The sequence below is a fragment of the Tilletiaria anomala genome (assembly GCF_000711695.1).
Source record: "Tilletiaria anomala UBC 951 chromosome Unknown K437scaffold_26, whole genome shotgun sequence".
Lineage (NCBI taxonomy): Eukaryota > Fungi > Basidiomycota > Exobasidiomycetes > Georgefischeriales > Tilletiariaceae > Tilletiaria > Tilletiaria anomala.
Window position 1 is genome coordinate 140460 of NW_013546996.1, and position 20748 is coordinate 161207.

At 55.5% G+C, this 20748-nt stretch overlaps 6 protein-coding genes across 6 annotated transcripts; 3 read left to right on the top strand and 3 right to left on the bottom strand.

The window, feature by feature from the left end:
* Positions 1–1155: 1155 nt before the first annotated feature.
* Positions 1156–2546, bottom strand: K437DRAFT_222822 (uncharacterized protein; the record flags this gene model as incomplete). The annotated part of the gene is made up of 2 exons (XM_013388617.1): positions 1156–1679; positions 1763–2546. The coding sequence occupies 2 exons, from the start codon at positions 2544–2546 to the stop codon at positions 1156–1158; spliced, it is 1308 nt and encodes a 435-aa protein (XP_013244071.1).
* Positions 2547–5225: 2679 nt separating this feature from the next.
* Positions 5226–10325, top strand: K437DRAFT_88711 (uncharacterized protein). The gene is made up of 3 exons (XM_013388618.1): positions 5226–8987; positions 9056–9754; positions 10168–10325. The coding sequence occupies exons 1-3, from the start codon at positions 5466–5468 to the stop codon at positions 10207–10209; spliced, it is 4263 nt and encodes a 1420-aa protein (XP_013244072.1). The 5' UTR covers positions 5226–5465; the 3' UTR covers positions 10210–10325.
* A 1010-nt stretch (positions 10326–11335) lies between these two features.
* On the bottom strand, positions 11336–14030 carry K437DRAFT_255659 (actin-like ATPase domain-containing protein). The gene is made up of 3 exons (XM_013388619.1): positions 13379–14030; positions 12440–13307; positions 11336–12365 (listed from the first exon to the last, which is right to left on the bottom strand). The coding sequence occupies exons 1-3, from the start codon at positions 13894–13896 to the stop codon at positions 11721–11723; spliced, it is 2031 nt and encodes a 676-aa protein (XP_013244073.1). The 5' UTR covers positions 13897–14030; the 3' UTR covers positions 11336–11720.
* A 205-nt stretch (positions 14031–14235) lies between these two features.
* On the top strand, positions 14236–14892 carry K437DRAFT_255660 (uncharacterized protein). Its single transcript, XM_013388620.1, has one exon. The coding sequence runs from the start codon at positions 14634–14636 to the stop codon at positions 14847–14849; it is 216 nt and encodes a 71-aa protein (XP_013244074.1). The 5' UTR covers positions 14236–14633; the 3' UTR covers positions 14850–14892.
* Positions 14893–15477: 585 nt separating this feature from the next.
* K437DRAFT_273527 (uncharacterized protein) lies at positions 15478–16798 on the bottom strand (the record flags this gene model as incomplete). The annotated part of the gene is made up of 2 exons (XM_013388621.1): positions 16120–16798; positions 15478–16040 (listed from the first exon to the last, which is right to left on the bottom strand). The coding sequence occupies exons 1-2, from the start codon at positions 16676–16678 to the stop codon at positions 15478–15480; spliced, it is 1122 nt and encodes a 373-aa protein (XP_013244075.1). The 5' UTR covers positions 16679–16798.
* Positions 16799–17618: 820 nt separating this feature from the next.
* K437DRAFT_262323 (uncharacterized protein) lies at positions 17619–18684 on the top strand (the record flags this gene model as incomplete). Its single annotated transcript, XM_013388622.1, has 3 exons — positions 17619–17729; positions 17776–17845; positions 18302–18684. The coding sequence occupies 3 exons, from the start codon at positions 17619–17621 to the stop codon at positions 18682–18684; spliced, it is 564 nt and encodes a 187-aa protein (XP_013244076.1).
* Positions 18685–20748: the final 2064 nt, after the last annotated feature.

Consider the following 20748-nt stretch of genomic DNA (forward strand, 5'->3'; position numbering starts at 1 on the left):
AATATTTTCAATCCGAGGAGCCTCGAGCAAAACTCACGATATCATGAGTTTCAACATTAGGGTCCTTGACTTGGAGGGTATTCGATCCTTCAAAACTCACGGTCTTTTTTTCTGCACATCCCTCACACTGCACCAAGTGTTCATCATCAACCATTTTATTAGTATCATGATGGATCTGAATAGCAATGACCTCGCAGTTATGTGTCGTCCTTGTAGCAACAATCAACATGAAGTGAGGGGCTGCCCGGTCCCTCCAGCGCAGACAAGGAGTTCAGAGGTTGGGGTATCCCTACTTGCGCTTTGGGCGCTTTGGACAATGCATATTTTGCAAGACGCTCACAACGACGAAAATCGAGCCGCAAAAGTCATGCTCTCAACACCCACGATGCTGAAAATTCTTGATCAGCCTTTCAATATTTATAAATTTGTGCCCTTTTACAAATAGCGCATCCAGGGGTGTCCTTTTGGAGGCTGCATGAAGAAACGAAAGAAAAAAGGCTGCTTTCTCAGTCGTGTACATACCCTGGACCAAACCAGGCACCAGAAAAGTTGTCAAGTTGCAAACAATTGCGAGGCACAACAAAAATGCAAAAAGTCTACAAAAGTATGAACAGAATACAGCTAACAATCTTCTTGAAAAGCAGCCCGTGTGGCCACCGTCTCAGCAGGTTCCAGCCAGCTGGAAATGAAAGCGATGCCAAGCTGCCAAAAGTGAGAGAATGCTCCTTGACTTCATCCTTTCCTTGTGCAAAGTCTTCATCTTTAAAAAAATTTGGAGCAGGGCGATGGCGGCCCAAGAGAGAAAGAGGGCGAAGCTGTACAAGCGAGAAATCGGCGAAGTTATATATACTGTTGTTGAAGGATGCCTGATGAACCGTGTTCGAGCTTGGTCGAGGTCGGGCAGATGCGAGGGGAAAGTAGTATACATTGGGGAATGCTGCTGGATGTTGAATACTGGATGAGACGCTGTTGACGAAAGAAGCGCAGGCGGATGAGCGAGATAGACCGGAGTTTGCTGAAGATGAAGGCGGTAATGAATGGCGGCGAAGGAGAAAGGGATGCGACGGGAGTATTGGGGACACCGAATGTAGACGTGCATCAGTGGAAAAGAATGGAAGAATGAGCCAGTGTGGAAGAATCGCTTCCTCAACTGCCTCAATCGATACTGAGTCGATGGTGCATGTAGAGCATGCTGCTGCCATGGCCGCCTTTCCCGTCCGCGCCGCCGGCCGCGCCGACCGCATACAGCGTGCCGCCGTTGCTCGTCATCGCCCTGTGCCCTAGCTTCCTGGCGGTGCTGATGCGCTCGATCGCGGCGCGCAGGCCGCGGCCAAAGTTGAGCAAGCAGCGCACAGTCATGCCGAGTGTGATGACGAGCAGGAGGATGGAGAGGATAGAGAAGGTTGAAAGGGACCGATAGACCTCCTTGTACGCTCCGTCCTTGTCTTGCCAGATGCGCAAGAGTTTGTAGCTAAAATAGACTAGCGCGCCTGTGAGGCCGACCATGAAGGCGTACATGCCCACCCTGTTCTCTGCGCGCACCGCCCACCAGGCGAGGACGAGGACGAGGAGGCTGAAGAGCGGTGCGATGATCGTGATGATGCGCTCCGCGTCCATCCTCTGCAACACGATGAGGATAAGCTGCAGGCAGTATGCGCAGAAGACGAAGAAGTCGTACTCTGATGGGAGACACCGGGAGTGGAGAGAGCAGGGACAGTGAACTACTGGCCATGACACGCCGGCAGATCTTACTCGAACTCACTCAGTAATGCGACGTAGATCTGGTAGTGAAGGTAGCGCCGCTTGAGTCCGCGATCCGCTCCGATCTGCTTGTATATCCTCCACCCGTACTCCTTCCAAAGCGGCACGAACAGCGCGCCGAACGCCACCTCGGCGGCACCGACGACGCCGGGGATCAAGCCAGTAAGGACCTGTACGGGTATGTGCTGGCCGGTGCCAGCGACGACGCCGGTGCCGAGCACATCGCGGATCTCGCCAATCTGGATGCCGCTGTAGACGAGCATGCACCCGTTCATCAGGAGCATACCGATGACGAGAATCATGTTCTTGTTGACAACTGCGTCGATGGCGAGCAGGATCTGGTAGAGGTGTGCGAGGCCAAAGACGACCAGGAAGACCGGCAGCGCGCGCTCCTTGGCAACGTCCATCTCGATGGATTTCTGCGTGTTGAAGCGCGCCAGCAGGACCGACTCGACGGAGATGTTGACGCCCGCTTCGAGCAGAACGACGAGCATGAATAACCAGGAGATCCAGCTGGACTGGAGCAGTGCCGTCGCCCACCAGAAGATGCTCTGGGCGCGCAGACTACGTGCTGACGCATTCGTGCACGACTGCGAATCTTTGGGTGACGAGGTCGACTTTCCTCCCTTGTGATACCCGGCAGCAGCGCCATCGCCTGTAGCCGCGTAGTATGCGGGTACCGGTAGATTGAAGATGCTGGATGCACCCGGGCTGTCGTCCTTGTCATCGCCGTAGTCCGTGGCAAGGGTGCCCTTGGAGCGCGCAAAGTGCGACTGATACGCCATCGAAGGCGACTGGAAGACGAAGCTCGGGTTCATGACTCCAGGTACGCATTTCACCTTGGCACCGGCGCCAGCGCCAGTTGCCCCATTGCTTGCGCCTGAGGGAGGGAGCAGTGCGCCATCCGCGCCAAAGAAGGGCGTCGAATCGCCACCAATGCTCAGTGTTCTGGAGGACTTGTACGTCTGCAATGGTGGGCGCGAGAGTGAATAGGAGTGTGAGTGGCCATAACCCGGGTCTTTGACCTGTGTTGCTTGTGGTTGGCGATGAGCTGCTCTTGTCGACCATATCGAGGTGGCCGAGTCGTTCCCTGTTGATGCTGATGCTGTCGCGCCTGCCATTCCACTGTGCCATGTTCCTGCGCCGAGGCCTGTCCCTGCTGCTGCATGCCCACTTTGCTCTCTTGACGAAGGCATTGCACATGCTTCTCCCTGCGCTTGGGCGTACGAGTAGCCCGCCCGCGAAGACATGGTCATGGGCGCCTGCGGCTTGTGCATCGGTGTCGATTCGGACCGGGATCCTGCCTCCGTCCGTTTCCTCGATCCGGATGTAGCGGACCCTGATCTAGATGCTCCTGATGCGGAACCAGTATGCGCATGTGCATTGCTCGGCGCAGACGATGACGCTGCAGACCAGAATGATTCCTTGTCCGGCAGAGGTGGCGCCGCTAGCCGAGGCGGGCTGTAGTCTCGCGAGCTGGACATAATTTCCTCTGGCAGCACAAGCGTTTGTCTCGCTCCGGTTGGGGGTGGAGTGGATGTTGTGGGAATCCAAAATAAAAACGATGCAAGTCAATACCAGATTATCCCCTGTATTGAGCGCTGCCAAAGTGTCGAGGCGGTGAAAGGGGGGTGGTCCGCCTCTCCGATGTGTGAAGTGCGCTGGAAAAAGGGGGAGAGTCGAGCCTGCGACGTTTGAATGTGCTATCAGTGCTTCCGCGCTATGGGCAGCGCCGCTAACGCAACCAGGGAGTGTGAGTTTCGATTAGGAGGGGTTGTTGTTTGCAAAAGGAAGGTGAAGGTGGCTGAGGTCGAAGCGTATCGACACGACTCCTGTTGTAGCGACAGAAGACAGCCAGGAAGCCCGGAAGGGAAGGAGGCAGGCATGCAACAGACCGATACGTGGTACAAAGAGTGCAGGAGAGAGGTGTATTTGGATGTGTTTGTTGCGAGGTGCAGATCCTGCTTTGTTGAGCTCCAGCTGTGGTCGTGAAGTGAGGATCGAGCGTTGGCTGGTAGGAAGGCTACGACTGTCACACTGGAGCAGTCTCAATTCCGAGCGTCAACGTCAAGTCCGCGCACTGCATCAGTTTGAGTTTCGGTAGGCACAGCTTTCAGAAAGGCTCATGCTTGCTCTCCTCCAGTGCTGTATCCCCGTGGATGCGTGGATGCGACGGCTGCCCTCGCGATCAACAAACACGATTCACCATCCTCGATATCTTAAGGCGGGTCAACCGCTCAATGCGTTACCATCTGGCATCACCATTTGGGAACTGGACGCCCAGGCATCGGACATGGTGTATGTATTGCCCCTTGCTTCCCGGACACATTGCTTCTCTGACCATGCTGCGGCCCGGCAGTGCATAGCAGGGACCTCCTGACTATAAAGTATCTGAGAAGGAACGCCGAAAGAGCTTCGAACAAAAATGCACGAGCTTTAGCTGTCTCATCAACTGGGCGCATCGAACGCATTCAGATCTCCAGACGTAGGGCTCTCTCTTTCCCTGAATCTACTCCAGGCCTGTTCCTTTCCTTTTTCATGAAGGGTGTGACAGCATTCAAAGAGTCTTCGACGGAGTGACAGATACTTGCTTTATAGCGCGGTGCACGACAGGGAATATGAGGGGCGACAGCGCGTCGGGGCTTCGGGAACGCTTGCATTTCTCTCCCGTCTGTGTCGTCGCCCATACTGCAATTTACAAACATAGTTTTCTGTGACCGCCCGACTTCATCATGATACACTTTAGCTGGCGTGCTGCTCAAGGACGCTGGCAAGCTGCAGCTAGTAGCGATTCTCTGCCATTTGCCAATCCCCCCTGCAGACCCTCCCCGCTTGGGGATGCAACGCCTGATACGAGCGTTGGCAAAAAGGGACGCAAAGTGCAGATCATGCATGATAAGCAAGCTCTTGATGGCCTCTCGAGACTGATGAAGGAACAAGCGAGAGGCGTGAGTCGGGTGCCAAGGCGCGAGACAGTCTAGGGTTAACTACTTTTGCCTGTTCCGGGGGTTTTATTTTTATTTCCATGGAATCTCTCATTTTTGGCGCCTGCCCGGAAGGAGCGGCGACGCAGGCTGCAGCAGCTATCCATCCATCCATCCTGTTGTTGTTTGTACGCACCGCGACTAGCAAGAATGATCAATGGAGGCCGCGCTGTATACTAAGGTGCCACGCATCTAAAGCACGTCTCTCTCAGCCTCTAGCGTATATGTACGCTGCGTAGTGACGATCCTTTGGTTGCAGAGCCTGGTTGTGACTGCGTGAGGATTGATTGAGCCCGATCGAAGAGCGGAGCAGCACATGGTGACATAGCCTCTCTCCTTTTCTGTCGCGCGCGCGCTCGAACCTCGGCGACCTTTCCGGGCTTTGGAACAACTGTTAGCAAATCCTCCACATTCTCGGCACCGAACCGTTCGTCATCAATGGAAATTGCAGCTTGACGCTCGGGCCTCGTCGTCTTTGCCGGAGCTGGTACGTGCAAATACGAAGACACTGAGGTCAACCTGCGTGGCGCGGCTGGAGCTCTCCCCGAGCGCGTCATCGTTGACCGCGACGCGACAGCCCTATACATCCTGCCGTCTCGCGAGAGACGCGCGGCTGCCTGGGAGGCTAGCGACATAGCTGGGAATCTTGGTGACTGGACACCTTGGAAGCTGCACGGGTGGATGGAGGTGCGCCTGAAGGATTGAAGGGAAACGTGCGAAATGCCGTCCACTGCGGCGGTCGTTGCACCAGATCTACTGCAATCCCTCTCGAATTCACCAGCAGCGAAGGCGGCCGGAGCAACAGCAACATCGACTAAACTAGACAACGAGCAATGGAGGGCCCTTAGTCAAAGCCAGGGTGACGATCAGGGTCACAGCCAAGGGATAGGAAGTAATCTGCATGGCCATTCGTCTTACTTTGGACTACGCTCGACAGCATCAGCAGCATCAACAGCAGAAACGCCAGTAGTAGCATCTGGGGCGCCGCGTTCATTTCTCTCCCTTTCCGGCCCTATCTTGCCCGCGAGCAGGAACGACATTGTGTCTTCGCCAGCTCACTCTTCAAGTTCTTCCACCTTTCCCCCGACATCTTCATCGTCGGCAGCGGGCCTACCGCCTACTTCGCCTTTTGTGTACGGCACTGGTGCCAGCGCCTTTGAGGGATCTCGTGCGAGTGGGAGTGGCAGCAGCAGCAGCTACGGGCCGCTTTCATCTGGCGTAGCGATTGCTGCGGCGGGTGTAAGAGCAGGAGCAGGTGAAGCGTTGGCAGTGGGGCTGGCGTGCGCGGCGCCTGAAGCGACGCTAGACGCATCCACCTTCTATTCTCTACCTCCATCAGCGGTCAGCACCGCCACAGACTCGGCTGCGGTTACGCGCACGAGCGCGGCCAGGTCTTCTGGGCCGTCCTTCGCTTCGCCATTGCCCATCACGGCGCGCATTAACGAAAGTGTGCACTATATCAGTGCGCCTGCTAGCAGCAGCAGCGAAGCATACACCAATACCCTGACCATGAGTCAAGCTCAGGGTCTGGGAAGCGCGCTGAGCAGCGTGTTTGATCAGGGGCATGGGTCAGAGCACAGTCAAGCGCAAGGGCAACGTCCGCACTTCCCGCCCGCACCTGCTCCATCCGCGTTTGTACATGCGTACGGCCTGGAGCACGATCAACAGTATCAATACCAGCGTCGGCAGCAGTGCCAGCAGCAGCAACAGCAGGGACAAGCGGCGTCTGTGCAGAGTACCTTTACAGGCCCAATGGGCACTGAAAGTGCAAACAGCTTCAACATGCCGAGCGGCAGTGGCAGCACCAGCGGTGGTAGCGGTGGCGGTACCGCTGGATCTTCTGGCGCGGGTAGCAGTCGGTCTGGAACAGGCGCTGCAGACACAAGCACAGGTATGAGTTCTGCGGCGGATGAATTCAGCACCTACGCTTCGCCCCCTTCCTCCGCTGGCGACGCAGGGCCTGCGTCCACGCCCGGGCCCGGGCCAAATGCAGGGCGGAAGGCCAACACGCGCGGTAGCAGGCTGGGCGCGCAGCTGGCTAAGAGCATCAGCCCGGCTGGGCTGGGATCGGATCCGGGTGCGCAAGAAGCGCACTATCAGCAGCATTCGCATCCACCCACAGGAAGTGCTGGTGGTGCTGGTACCGCCAGCGAGAATGCATGGAGCGGAAGCGCCAATGGTAGCGTAGGCTCACAGCCACTATCGCAATTTTCGGAGATTGGGAGAACTTCATCTGCTACTGCAGTGGCGTCGGCGGAGGCGTTTGGGGGCGCAGGTGCTGAAATGGGAAATATGACAGGTACAGTTCCATTTCCATCCGCTGCCAAATCACTTCCTTATGCTGGAGGCGCAATAGCAGCAGAGTCATTGCATTTTGTGGATGCAAGGTCTCCTTTAGCACCAAGCGAGGGCGCAGGCGGTAGAGACGATGGTACGTTCTTCATCACTGCTGGTGGGGGTAATCCAGCAGGCCCTTCCAAGTATGGCTCGCCAGCACAGGCTGGAAGCACAACTACCAACAACCCGATTTCTGGCTCTGCTGCCCTCGGGCAGAGTCGCAGCCCTTCTTCCTCGTCAGGAGGCAGTCGCGTGGCCAGCTTGGCGTCCCGATGGGGTGGGACAACGCTGGCTAGCTCAGGTGGCAGCATTGCAGGCACAGGCACTGTATCATCAACATCAACCGCAGCCGGCGCTTCGGGTCCCGCATCAGCCGCAGGGACCTACGCACCGGACGAAGCCAGTGCGCCCGGCAACGGAAGCGGAAGGAGCATAAGCTCGGCCTTCGGTTTTAGGACGCCCAAGAGGCAAACCACCTTGGACAGTCTCAGCAGCAGCTCTGGCGGGTATCGAGCGTCCAAAGTGCGAGCAGCTTTCGAGCCCGGCAGTAGCGAAGCCGAATCCGAGCCGAGAACATTGCCAGGGTCAAGGCCGAGAACACGGGTGGGAGGAGAGGGAGCAGCGGAAACAGCAGCAACCCCAACGCCCATGGCATCCAGCAGCGATTTTGACAGTGGGAATGTCGCTTTCGCCAACTCTGACACAGAGGGCGATAGAGTCGTCCATGCCAAGAATGGCAGCCTCAGTCCAACCGTCGAGACGCGCCGGCGAGACTCGCGCCTCGGCAAGGCGTCCTCCCATTCCGATTTGCTCTTTTTTGCCGCATCACAGGCGCAATCACAGCCGAATTCGCACACACTCTCGCCAACTAACGTCACCAGTCCAAGGCGCAGCCCTAGCTCAGGTATACCTGTAAGCCCAAACGCAGACAGATTGCCTCTCGATTCGGCTTCCAGCTTGCAGCAGCGCTTCGCTGCTGCGCGCGCAGCTGGTCGATTGAGCCGCCTGCAGTACAATCGACCGGATAGCGAACAAACGTCCGATTGGGAGGCGATGCGCGGCGCCACATCGCCTCCACTTGGGACGACCAGTGCTGTGGCTGCGGCGGCCGCTGATCGTGGTAACAGTAGTATTGTGGACAACGTGAAGGAAGATGATAACATCAGTAGCGCAAGGAGGCCGTTGGATGGGTCTACGCCTTCATCAATGTCGCCTTCGTCTACCAGGCAGCAGAGGGAACTTCTGCTTCCAGTTTTACAAGGAGCACGCAATGGGCAAGCATTTTTGAAGGATGACCCCAACCCTTACTTCTCGGCCATTTCAGTCGCCGCAAGTCGGAATGGTGGCATCGGTGATGGGGTTGGCGGTGGTGAGCAGCAGGCTCCGACGCGACTAAAACGAAATGACGAAGAACTCGATAGCGGTGCTGGGGGGCCCGAGCCGGCTGGCTTCCTGTCGCCGCAGTCGCATTCGCATGACGTTACCAGTGTTGCCAGCACGCGATCGACCATGCCGTCCGCATCTTTACCTCTCAGCCCGCCGTCATCAGCAACGGCCACCGAGCCGTCCTCCCGATCGCACGATGCGAGCTTAGGGTCCAGCTTGCGCACCGGGCTGCTCAGCGATCGCGACATAGCGATCCTTGGCGCGATACCTGGCTCGCCACCTGAATCGCTCCTAAATGCGGATGGTACGCCGCTGAACAGCAAAAATATCCTCACGATTGCCCTGCAAAAGGCACAGAACGCCGTGATGCTTGACGGGGCAAACAACGTGCCTGAAGCTATTGCCGCCTACAAACAGGCTGTCAGGCTGCTGCAGGAGGTCATGGAGCGCATCTCACCTAGGCCTGGGAAGAAGACGAGGTCGAGCCGTGAAGAGGAACGGAGACGACTTCGCGTGATCGTAAGTGCTATCTCTCATGGAAATCTTATATGCTCTCTGGACTCATACTTGCCTTGGCCTGCTTGCAGCACGATACTTATGCGGATCGCATTCGACTGTTATCGATGATTTACGTCTCTGAAGATGGCGTTGAGCTCTCTGCCTCGAGTTCGCCACTTGCGTCTCTTGCAGGTGATTGGCTGCCAAGCCCCGCTGTGGAGCGAGTCGGCGTCATGCCGACTGAGAAGTCAGGAGAGGTTGTGACAGGCCCAGGTCCGAAGGTCGTTGATTCCAACGAGCAGCCATCCCGTTTGCATGCTTCAACCCCTAGTTCGGGCTCTCACCACGAGGCGCTTGCAAAGCACCATGCTGCGTATTCAGAGCCACGCTTAAGCAAGGACTCGTCCAAAGGACGTCGGTCTGTGCGCGCCGCATCCTTTGAGACGGCCCGCTACGATGGGGCTCAGACTCTTGACGCTGCGCCCGCGATCGCCATCGCGCCTGGTTCGCCGATGGATGCAGACCCGTCTGGGACTTATGGCGGACACCAGGGAGAGCGCAAAGATGGAGCAGCGGCAAAGGACACCCCTGTGCGCAGCCGTGCTAGCTCTGATGCCAGTGCTTGTTCCAGATACTCGAGCGCCAAGCTCTCGCCGCAGAATGCTCTCAAGAACTTGCAGGGTCCTACCTCAGAAGCGCCTTTCCTCAGTGCCCGCTCACAGGCATTTGGCCTGGACGAGGAGGTCAAAACCCCAGCCACACCATATTTTGATGTGGATCCTAACCTGGTCAGTGAAGATGGAACCTTGGAAGGCTCGTCTTCGCGAATAACCCCAGCTATGGCTTCTGTGGATTCGCCGCAAACCCCTGTACAACGCGAGTCTCAGCGCGCCAGTCGCCTGCAAAGGAGCATGAGTAGCCCATCGCTTGCGGATGACGCAACTGCGGCTACCAAAAGACCCTACATGGCTCCTCTTGATCTTTCGCAAAGGATCTTGAGCCGACCATTAGAACAGCGCGCTGGAGAACTCAGGACGCCTGCATCTGCGGCACCCCTCCTCGTCAGCCCCACGACTAGCGGGGGTACAATCAGCCAGCGCCGTCGTGGCCTCTCTTCGACCTCTAGACCAAGTGCTGATGACGGTTCTTGTCTTCCATCTGGTGCTTCCCCACCGATTTTGGGAACCGCTATCTCTCTCAGCGGCTTCCGCAGCAAGCCAAGAGACTTGGAGGATGTTTCTAGTCGTGGTGCTGATCATTCGCCTGATCGAACACCGAGCAACACGATCATCGGTCGTCAGCGTGCAACATCGCAGCCCAGCAATCGCAGGCCGTCCCTGCCGTCTGTTTTCTTTCCCAACGCAAAAGAAGGCGGTCAGGTACCTCCGGTTCCAGCTCTTTCCCGCCAAGCAGTTGTGACAGGCCACGACTATGGTCCCATTCCGTCACGTCTGTCTAGTACGACAACCTCGGCTCAGCCAGGGTATCGTTTCCCAACCCAACCGGCAGACATGGCGCAATCGCCTAATCTTACCGTTCGCGACACCAATGCATCGCATCGAGCTGCCATAGCTCGCGATGCACTTTTTCCAGGTCGTCTTCCGTCAAATATCAATGGACCTGCGCCCTCGTATACCACAGACGGTATTGGCACCAGTCTATCTTGGCTTCCTGTGCCGCCGACCTCACCGACGAGCCCGGGCGCGGCAGCCAGCCTCCCCTCCAACATTGGCTTGCGTCCTTTTGTGACCATGCGGTTGCTGCACGCTACACTGGTTTCCCACGGATTCCTCTCTCGACGGCTGCACATTGCATCACCGATGTGGGCGCAGCAGACATCCAAATTGGTGGCAATCGATAGCAAAGTCAAAGCGCTGGATATCCTTGGCTCCGCTGTTGACGCGCTCGACAAAGCGGGCGACTCAATGCTGGGCGGCAACGCCAACGAAGAGTCCGGATACGCTCTTGTCGGCGCAAGGTTCGCCGCAGCCTTAGAAGACTTCGAGTCCCTGATCGATGACGTACAGAACACGCTGGCCAAGAAGCTCAACTTCATTCCGACCGTCTCTGGCAAGAAGGGTGGTGTGAGTCATTCTTTCCAATGTTCTGTCCACGACCTGAGCTGACTTTACTGTTCCTTTATATAGAGCTCATTGGGCGCACTTGGATCTCGCTTGACTCGCTCACTGGGCGTTATGACGAATTCTAACAAAAGCAGCGCGGATGGCCCTCTTGCCTACGCCGAGCTTCTTCTCAAGCTCTTCATGAAGGCTCAAATGTTTGGTGCGTGCAACGATGTTGCAGTGTAACAATTGCCTTTCCTGATAAGCCCATTTCTTTTTCATTTTTCAGAACGACATGCACACGCGCTGGGCCGCGCTCAAATGACGGGCCTAGGCATGTCCGGGCACAATGGCGGCAGCCCGGATCACTACGGCTTGGTCTCTGCAGAATCGCGAGCCGTTATCGAGGTCAAGCTCAAGCGCGTAAGCGACTTTTTCGGCGGCGTGATTTTGGCATTTGTCCTCCGCGATTTGGGAGTCCTGCTCGAGAAGAACTTGAAGCGATGCACGGCGCCACTCATCGAGTAAGGACTGCCGTGGGAAGAAGCAATCGCTTGCGAGATACATTGCACGCCGCAATGAGGACGTACTCTTTATTCTACTCTGTATCATTGACGCGCATCGTGGTATAGGCATTGTGGGGATTTTGACCTCGGAACAATATGTCAGGCAAGGCACCTTTTCCCTGAGCTCAACATCGCGATCCAGTCAACGATCTGCCAAGCGGAGGAGACCTCGGAGTGGACTCTGAGGTCGGGCTCATCAGGTGTCTACTGACCGCCGACAAGCCGCCAAAAGCACCTGTTTCCAGTCCGCCCACGACCCCCATGAAGGAGCCTTGACCGAATGTGACAGGCATAGGCAATGTTGGACCCAATGGCGCATGGAGAGCTGCTTGTTCTGCATCCCACTCTTCCCGCTTCATCTCGTAGATCGATGTAGTCTGCAACGCACCGACGATGCTGGCACCAATCCACGGTAACAGGTTGGCAGCAAAGACGGGTGCGGACCCGCTCATGGGGGGCGGCGCGACGAGGGTCTTTTTGACTTGGCTCTTGTCTTCCCGTGGCAGGTCAGGGGGGGGAATTGGAGGCAAATTGGGTGCATGGTCGTTCAGCACCCCGATCGAGCTGGCGAGGTTGCGTAGCGGGGCGTAGCGGTTGGCCTTGCGCAGCACTGCAGGTGTCAGCGGCTTCGAAGAATCAATTTCCGATGCGAGAGTCTGTAGGCTGAGAGCGAGTTGTTGCGCAAGCCGGTGGGGCAAGCTTGGGAGCATCGCCATGCCTCCCGTAACGAGGATAAGGGATGCGAGGTTCCGGCGTAGATCGATCGGTAGCTGCATGCGAACAGATAAATGTGTGAAGTCAGCACTCGCGGTCGGCAGAGCTGTTCTCGATCACCACAACTTACCTTCAAAAGGCTCGACAGCACTGCCTCTGAGATGCTCGGCTCATCAAGATCCCCATCTTCAAACATGACCTCTGCAGCACATTCCCTGACCCATCCCGGGACAAGCAAGACAGCTGACTGCGGGAATGTTGTTCCTGGCACCATAGCGTCCGCTCGTAAAGAGGTAGTCAGAGTGACCGTGGATGATGGGATGCGATTCGGCCCCAAGCTCGCCATATGGGTCGCGAGAAGTGATTCAGCCCTTCCTTTGATCCATTCCTGCGCACTTTGGAGGGATGCAACCGGCACGCAAAGAGTCTTGGCCCTTGCTTTGGACGCGTGCCTTGCCTTGAGACTTTCGACCGAGTCGTCCTTTGGCGCATCAGGGTTCGGGCAGGCATCGAATCTGGCTACAAGGCAAACACGCGTCATGAGCTCTTCGACTACGTGCGATGTGAGCAGGTCTGGCGGAATGCGCTCGACGTGCCGTGTCGGCTTGCTGTATGCGCCGTCGTGACCATTGCTATTGGCTGGGCGAGCATGTGTGCAGTAGCAGTATCGCCCTTCGGACAAAAGCAGCCTCTTGAGTCTGCACCGCACGCTGTTTCCCGCAGTCGGCGTGACGGTGCGCGCCGATTCAAGTATCCGACCGCAATATATGGGGGTGATGCTTGTCTCAGCACGAGCACCGCCGCCCGAGACGTCGACAACAAGACCGGTGATGCGCCCTGTTGCCATTAATGCCATTAGAGGCGAAGACAAAAAAGCAACGGAGGGTACTCGGAATTGAGAGAAGAGTACTTTAAGAAGCACCTTTCGTAGTGGTAGAGGAGTTGATGGAGAGTCCAAGATCAGGACGTGCCGCTGTTTGGTATCAACCCTGAGATGCCTACGAAGGTAAGAAAGACAAGCAGATGAGGGCGTGGCGGCAATCCAGAGATGGTAGCATCGGATGCTTACTGTACATAAATGTTGCGGATGAGCTCCTCGACTTGAGCCTCCAAAAGTCGCCGTGCAGCTCTGCGCTCGGCCTCTCCTTCGCATCGAGAAAGGTCGTATGACCAAAGGCACATGTCCTGATCGCCTTCTTCCAGAGCGCGCTCTTTGCCCTTTCCTTTGCCATTGTCACCCTTTCTCTCGAACGAGCTCCATTCGGGCGGTAGGACAATAGAACTGATGATTCCACGCGGTGTCGGCTCGCCGCTGAAGCCGAACTTGGTGACGCGACTGCCAATGTCGAGGACGACACGGTCATCTGTGCCGTGTAAGGACAGCAGGCGACGCTGCATGGGGACGTAGGCGCTGGTGCCGCTGCTTGAAGACGACGCTCTAGCGGACGCTCTGGTTGCAGTTGATATTGAGCTAGGAAGCGCATCATTCCCACCATAGGCAGGTGCTTTTGCTCCTGGAACCGTGGAACGTAGGGGAGCTGGGTGAGGCCTCTCCTTCTCGCCAAGCGCGGCCGAAGCGTCGTCCATTGTGCGCTCCCGTAATCAAGACTGCTTCTTTCTTGCACAACGAACGGCCCACATGCGTAGCAGCAGACCATGCAAAGACGCGGGATTTGATGGCACACAAATACATCTGCTTGTTAGCAGCTAGCTGACCTAAGCGACATCATCGTGTTGGGTTTGAGAATGACTCTTGCCTATTTTATTGGTCTCTGAATGTCAATCTCTCCCTCTCACTCGAGAGGCGTCGATACGGTTCAGCGAGCTTCTATGTTAGCCAATAGCGGGGAAAAGTCGAATCGTGAATGTGCCTTGCCGATGCTAACCCTGTCCAGGCTCATCTTTCGATTCATCTCTACTGTGCCACCTGCATTGGTCGGATGCAAGCAGAGGGTTGGCCAAAGTCAAGTCGAATTTGAAGCCCTGTTTATCGCCATCTCACATCTGGTTTTACGGCACGGCGGTGGTGGCGAAGCGGAACATTCCATTCAAGAAACCAAAGTCATGTATTGGGCCCTTCATCCGCCCACGTCGGTATACGCTGTGTCAACTGAGCTCAACTTCACGATCCTCATTGGTCCCATCACTGATTCAACCTCCTGGCTGAATTCTCAGACGGTGGATACGAGGGCTTAAAACAACGGGCGTGTACGAATGCTGAATCATGACACCCTATCCCCAACTCTGGCGCACCTTTACGCTTCTCTGGGCGGACCTATTTTAGCTGATCGCTGATCGCTACCAGACTCACACAATCAGAAAACATGTCGAGCCCAAGCTATCATGGAGTCCAATCTGCCTGCTTTCCCATCGCACTGGTCTCGCAAATATGCCAGTGCTTCCGCGCCTTTCATTGGCCGGCTCACGGCCACTCGCAGCCCGTGTCCGCTTCTCATTACTGTTCGCATACGCGCAAGGGCATCTTCCAGTATCTTATTTACGATAGTAATTCTGCGAGAGCAAGGCTGCTTGGAGTCTAATACGTCATCACGGACGACGAGTTTAATATTGAGCCACCGGAAGACCATGCTCCTAGAACAGGGATGCTCCTTGCGGTTCTCGACTCCGTTTCCTGGCAGCTCTTCCCTATTAAGAAAAGCGCCTCGGACATTCACGCACATATAAAATATCTCCTCGAGCCTGCTCGTTCCACTCGGTATGTCTAGTGTAGCGAGCGCGGCCGCAGCCTCTGCTTTACCCGGTGTTGCACCACACGGTGGCCAAGTCCCCGAGACCTTGAGCGCGAACCGATGTCGGTATTGTATGAGACGCACGGCAAGGCAATCCACATGTAGCATCCGTCGAGCTCGGATCTCCCACTCAGCCCGCCGGTTTGCATGGTGAGGTTTGCAGGCGAGAAAGAAGAGGAGAGTCTGGGAACTTTGGAAAAGCAGAGGGAGAAAGAGATGGGTATCAGTACCAAGGGCAAGGGAAAGGAACGCGCTCCGTTGCTTGACGTCGACTACCACCCTGCAGAAAGCGCAGATGATTTGATTAAAACTGGAGAAGCCCACTTCATTGAAGCCGTTGAGAAATCCATCGAAGGGCTCACGAAAGGAAAGCTGATTTGATAGGGCCAAATATTGCTGAATCTGCCAAGGTTCACATTCAGAAAGTGATCGTCTGCTTGCATGCAATACATGTGGTATCGCTCCACTCGTACATCGATTCTAGCTCTCGTGCTTCCTGCAAGGTGTGTCGACCCTGAAGGATTACGTGCTTCAGCATTGGCCTCCGTGTGGATGACGTATCCCTGTTTCCCGTCTCTGATCGATCTGCCATGCTGGTTGCGGGACTGCCAGGTGATACCCCTGATTGAAGGTCAGAGTTGACAAAACAGAGACAGTCGTAGCCCGCGCTGAGTCCCATGCCCTTGAGGAAAAAGGGCGGCCGCTTGCTGCCGACCGAGACAAGCGCCTGTGTGCGAACAAAAAATGGACCCTTCTCCATGGACGGCAACAACGGTACCTGGGCAAGTGCAGCTGCTAAATCTCCGGGAAGGCGCGGCATGTCTTCAACACTGACTTGTGAGCGACCACGGCGGTGCGACGAGGATGAGCGCCATTCACTGTCTCGATGTTGCTTGTCGGCTGTTAGAACCGCGCGGTATTTGTGTCGGTATGCCTCATCTTCCGAATTCGTGAGGTGTGTCTGTAAATTGTACCAAGAATCTGCAGCAAGACAAGCAGGAAGTGTGCCATTAGACTAGGAGAGCGTATCAAATAAAAGGCAGATGCGTTGGGTACTTACCATTGTCTAGGCGGTCAGTCTTGATTACTGTTTCCACATGCTGCAAGGCGGGCTCGAACGCAAGCATCTGCGCGAATCGATCACCCGGTACACCATGCCATCCTACGGCGAAAATGGACCGTAAAAAAGGCCTAGATTTAGGAGGGACTTTGAAATCGTCCGTATCGTGCCCCGCATCTTTTAGCGCCACACGCAGCTGAGGAACCAGCCACTCCAAGGCTCTGATCAGCAGAATGAGATCATTGTTTGATAAAGATGCCAAGGAAAATAAATGGCTTTTGTCGGCTCTGGAAGCATCTCCAGAATTTGATCCATCTTTGCCAAATTGACCACGGATCTCTTCGGCAGCATCGTGCAGTTGAGGTAGTGACAGACGATAGGGTGGATCGAGGGAGGGCCGACCCAGCGACCGGAGCTGAGCACAAGTCTGTCTTTCAAGCACAATGCGAGAGCCCAAAGGCAAGAATGAGCTAATATGGAGGAAAATCTCCCTCGGAAGCTCGAGCAGGCGACTCCTTTTAGCCGGCCCACTCGCCATGGTCACAGGCTGCAGTCGCATACGACACTCGTCACGGTGAGCCGGTGCGGTTGCCACTCGCAGTTGCGCCAGAGACTGTCATCGGCATGGTCGTCTTTGACACCCAGCCGAGCGCCTGAGTCGTATACCTCATCAGATGCATCACGGATGCATAGCCGACCACGGTGCCGCCCACGAAAGTTGTGTGTTGATCAAAGAATCCATCGGCAATAGAGCTTCGGAGCGTGGAAGATCGCTCAACTCTCATACTTGAGAGCTTTCTCTGACTCAGACATTTTAGCGCGTGTTGAGCTCCTTCAATACTATGTACATGCAATCAACACGTTTGCCTTTTATCTCAACACAGCTCGCAACTCTGTATTCGGCTGCAGATACGAAGCTTCCGGCAATTTCAATTGGGCCCACCCCGTAGAGGTTCGTGAGCTTGCACCAGCGTCACCATGTGCACGCAAGATAAATGATCACGCCGTCGTCTTATTGAACCTACGCTGCTCGATCCACAGATGTCGGTTGAAGCCAACGATGGCTGCGCATGAGGGCAACGCAGCCGTGGTCGATGCTGGCCATAGTATGTACCGCATCTAATGGCAGAGCTCCTCTTGCATGTCGGCTTGTTCTACGAATGTGCCTCTCTTGCGCGGGTTTACAGACCTGCTCTTAAGTCAGAGCTACGCTCAAGGCGTCCTATGACTTGTAGACTGCTCATCTTTATTCCGGAGAGAAGTCGTTGCAGATGACAGCGCCAGCAAGCGCGCAACCGCATAGCAGAAAATGCAACGATTTTGGGACGACGTCGATTCCTTCTGGGCTCTCTGTAGGTCTCTATTTGGTCGGCGGCATTGAAATTGAACGATCATATTCGCTGATATCAATTTCTCTGGCTGTTGCAGGCCAAAAGGATACGACGATACAGAAGATATGGCGGAGCATATGAACACCCGAGTATGGCCATCAACACACCATGGTTCACAAGGGCTTCATCTCCTTCCTTCGCAGTCATGGCGTATGGCGGTTCAGTATCGCCACTGCCAACCTACTCGCCATTTGCACCGCCATTGGGGGATGGCTGCAGGTGTTGTATGTAGATATGGAGAAGATAATATTTACGATTTGAACAGGGGACACCTCCATCTCTGCGCATCTCGAACGCGAGCAAGATACCATCGTTTTCGACCGTGGCAACGACCTGTACGTCTATAGCAGTCACCAGGCATTGGGCAGATCTGTAAGTAGCATGAATGCTGCAGCCCCGCTTGTGTTAGAATAATAGGCTGATGCCGCACACTCCCGGGAACCGCTCCGTCCAAGACAAGCGCTGCGCTTTTGAGAGATTTTCCACTTTGCCGCTCCCTGCCTAGCGAGGCTTTCAGCTTCGATCGCAGCGACTAGTCGCTGTGACGGATACTAGTGTGGCGTACCTGTACAACATCTGAGACTCCGAAGTGATACTGTTCTAAGATGAAGCCACAGGCGTCTGGCTGAATCCGGGGGGCCACCTGCATCAGATGGACGACACTGTACTGTTCAGTTATGGGTTCACGGCGTATGCGCTGTGATCGCTGCGCGATGAAGTGAACGCAGGCGACACGCTCTACGCTGATGGGACATAACGGCTTGCCTTTTCTTGACGCCTGGCGACCGCAGCTTCACTCCCCGCATATGGAATCTTGATCACGTCAAGATATTCCGCCCCCGTGTTGGAGCAAGCTTTCTGGTGCCAAACCTTCGTGAAGTCCCGCCCAAAGCCCACCACGCCACAGGAGCGACTGGTCGCCAAGCCTGGTCATCTGCTGAGCGAAGACAGCCAGCCGCGGAGCATATCGCACGACCGTTGGGGAGCAGGCATGCTAGGAGGCAATTATTTTGTCAGCATCTCCAAAGGTAGTAAACTCGCTTTCAGCACGAACTGGCGGAAGGACCTGCACATCGGTACCAGGCACCTCCGCACTAGTCAGAGCGCGCACTCAACCATGTCAGTCGTTCAATGTGCGCTGTGGCTGAGTGACCTACGGTTCGATTTTAGCTGACTGTGGAAATACATCAAGGCAAGGTGTTGTGAGAGATTAGGTGAGGCGAGTTTTCGGCATATATGGCCTGTACGGTATACTAGAAGAACTCTGTTTTTCTCTCTCGAGTTAAACGAAGAACCATCTTTATAGGATGCAGCTGCCACCTCCAGGTAATCACCATTTCTTCCACTCTCCTGTCTCATGTACAGTGCATCACGTCGAGCCGATTGCTGACATCCGTCGCAGCGAACTAGCCAAGTCTTCACGCATGATCACCTCTCCCCCCCCAGAGGTGATTACGCTCGACAATCAATTCTTGTCCGGCCTCCCAATCGATCTCTCACGCATGGTGCTGTTGTCAATGGCGATAGCATCATGTCCAGCATTCTTGGTCCTCACGAACGCACCACGAGCATTAGGATGATCTTTCTGAGCGCGTAGCTCCTTGTATTCAGCACGCCGTACCGGGTAACCGACGACTCGACATTTGTCAGTCAGAACGGGGCTGAACAAGCAAGCAGGTGTACCTCCTGAACGAAAGGACATGTTTATATTCTAATACGCTATTATCATGTGGTTGCACATGACATATGTCATGAATTCCACATGTAAGACCCACAATGTGATTCAGAAAATGTCCTCCGCGTGCCAACGACAAGCTGGCGCAAGGATAACAATGCGCTAAACGGAAAAACCAGGATTGGTCGCGTCGAAATCGACGATGCAATGCGTATTATTCGTCGCCTCGCCATGAGCCTGCGCATTCAGGCTCGTCCTGCATCGAGTCGAGTCCGAGCCACTCGACAAGCGTTCCTGGCTGCCTGCGAAATGCTGGGCACGTTCAAGGCGAAGAAGCACGAACGCCAGGGCTGGTTTCCCAAGACATGGCTTTACGCTATTGTAATTCGGCTTCGATGCCTCTGGGGAGGTGTTCACAAGTGACGAAAGAGACTGCGCCAGCGTCGACGAGGGGTCTTTCTTTGGCTCGAGCAGGACGAAGGCAAACTTGGCTCACAACTAGTGTAATGTCGTTACTCAACGTCGTCATTTGGGAGAGCTTTCGTTTCCCTTGATCGCTCCTGACGGCCCATGAGAGACCATGACGATGGACCACATTATGGCACTTCTGCCATCCGCTGAGGTGACGCAGCCGACGCTGGTGGACCACAGCAGACTGGTCGCGATTTCTTGCCTTGCTACCGCGCAAACGATCGACGCCTCAGAGACGCCGGTGCCTTATGGAACATCTTGTTGCGTGCGCACTTTGGACCGTGTAATTTTCCCCAAAGGATTCAGCGTTGTACTGCGATTGCCGCTCACCCTATGAGGCTGTCCGCAGCAACGGCCAGCGTCGTCTTGACCGTAACTCCGGAACAGGCTGCAGGGAGATTGTCAGAAAACAACGAATGGCTGTCAGCGATGAACAGATTCATCGTCGGAGTATCACGCACGGAGCCATGAGCATTGAGCGAGTGATGAGAGAGAGACACATGAGGGGAAAGAGCGTTTTCATCCGTCAGCCCGCTGTGGATCGATCCTCGTTATGATCATCAAAATCTTAGTGAGCGTGCTCTGGTCTCGGTTGAAGCCCTCGGCAGGCACCAAACACCCGACGCGTCACACGCATGTGGACGGAAGTGCGGTGCCTTTGCTGTTGCATACCATTCGAGTAGAATGTAAATCCGGTGGCTCACAGTCGTTTTCCAAGGTTACGTGGTAAGAATGTTTCCCAAAACAGCGCTTGCTACAAGTTGTGTCCGCGACGTTCCTGCCCGCAAAGGCCTGCTCTACGGGCCTCGTTCAATTTCGCCCTGATTGCATTGCTGGAAAAAAGCAAAGACGACGGACGCCGGAAGCCGGCCCAAGCAAGTGTGCAGTCCAGGTTTGCACGTCAACCTCAAGCTCTCTGCTGTTTGCGGGCCGCGAACCCGTGTGACACATCCCACTTTTCCACCACTGCCTGAGCCTCTAAAAAGGCTGTTCTCAGAGGATCGGAGTCTGCGATCCGGAAACATCTCGCCCGACTGCCTCAAGCTCACGACTCAGCCGGTGCTCGTCGTAGACAGTCACCTTGCCCAGACG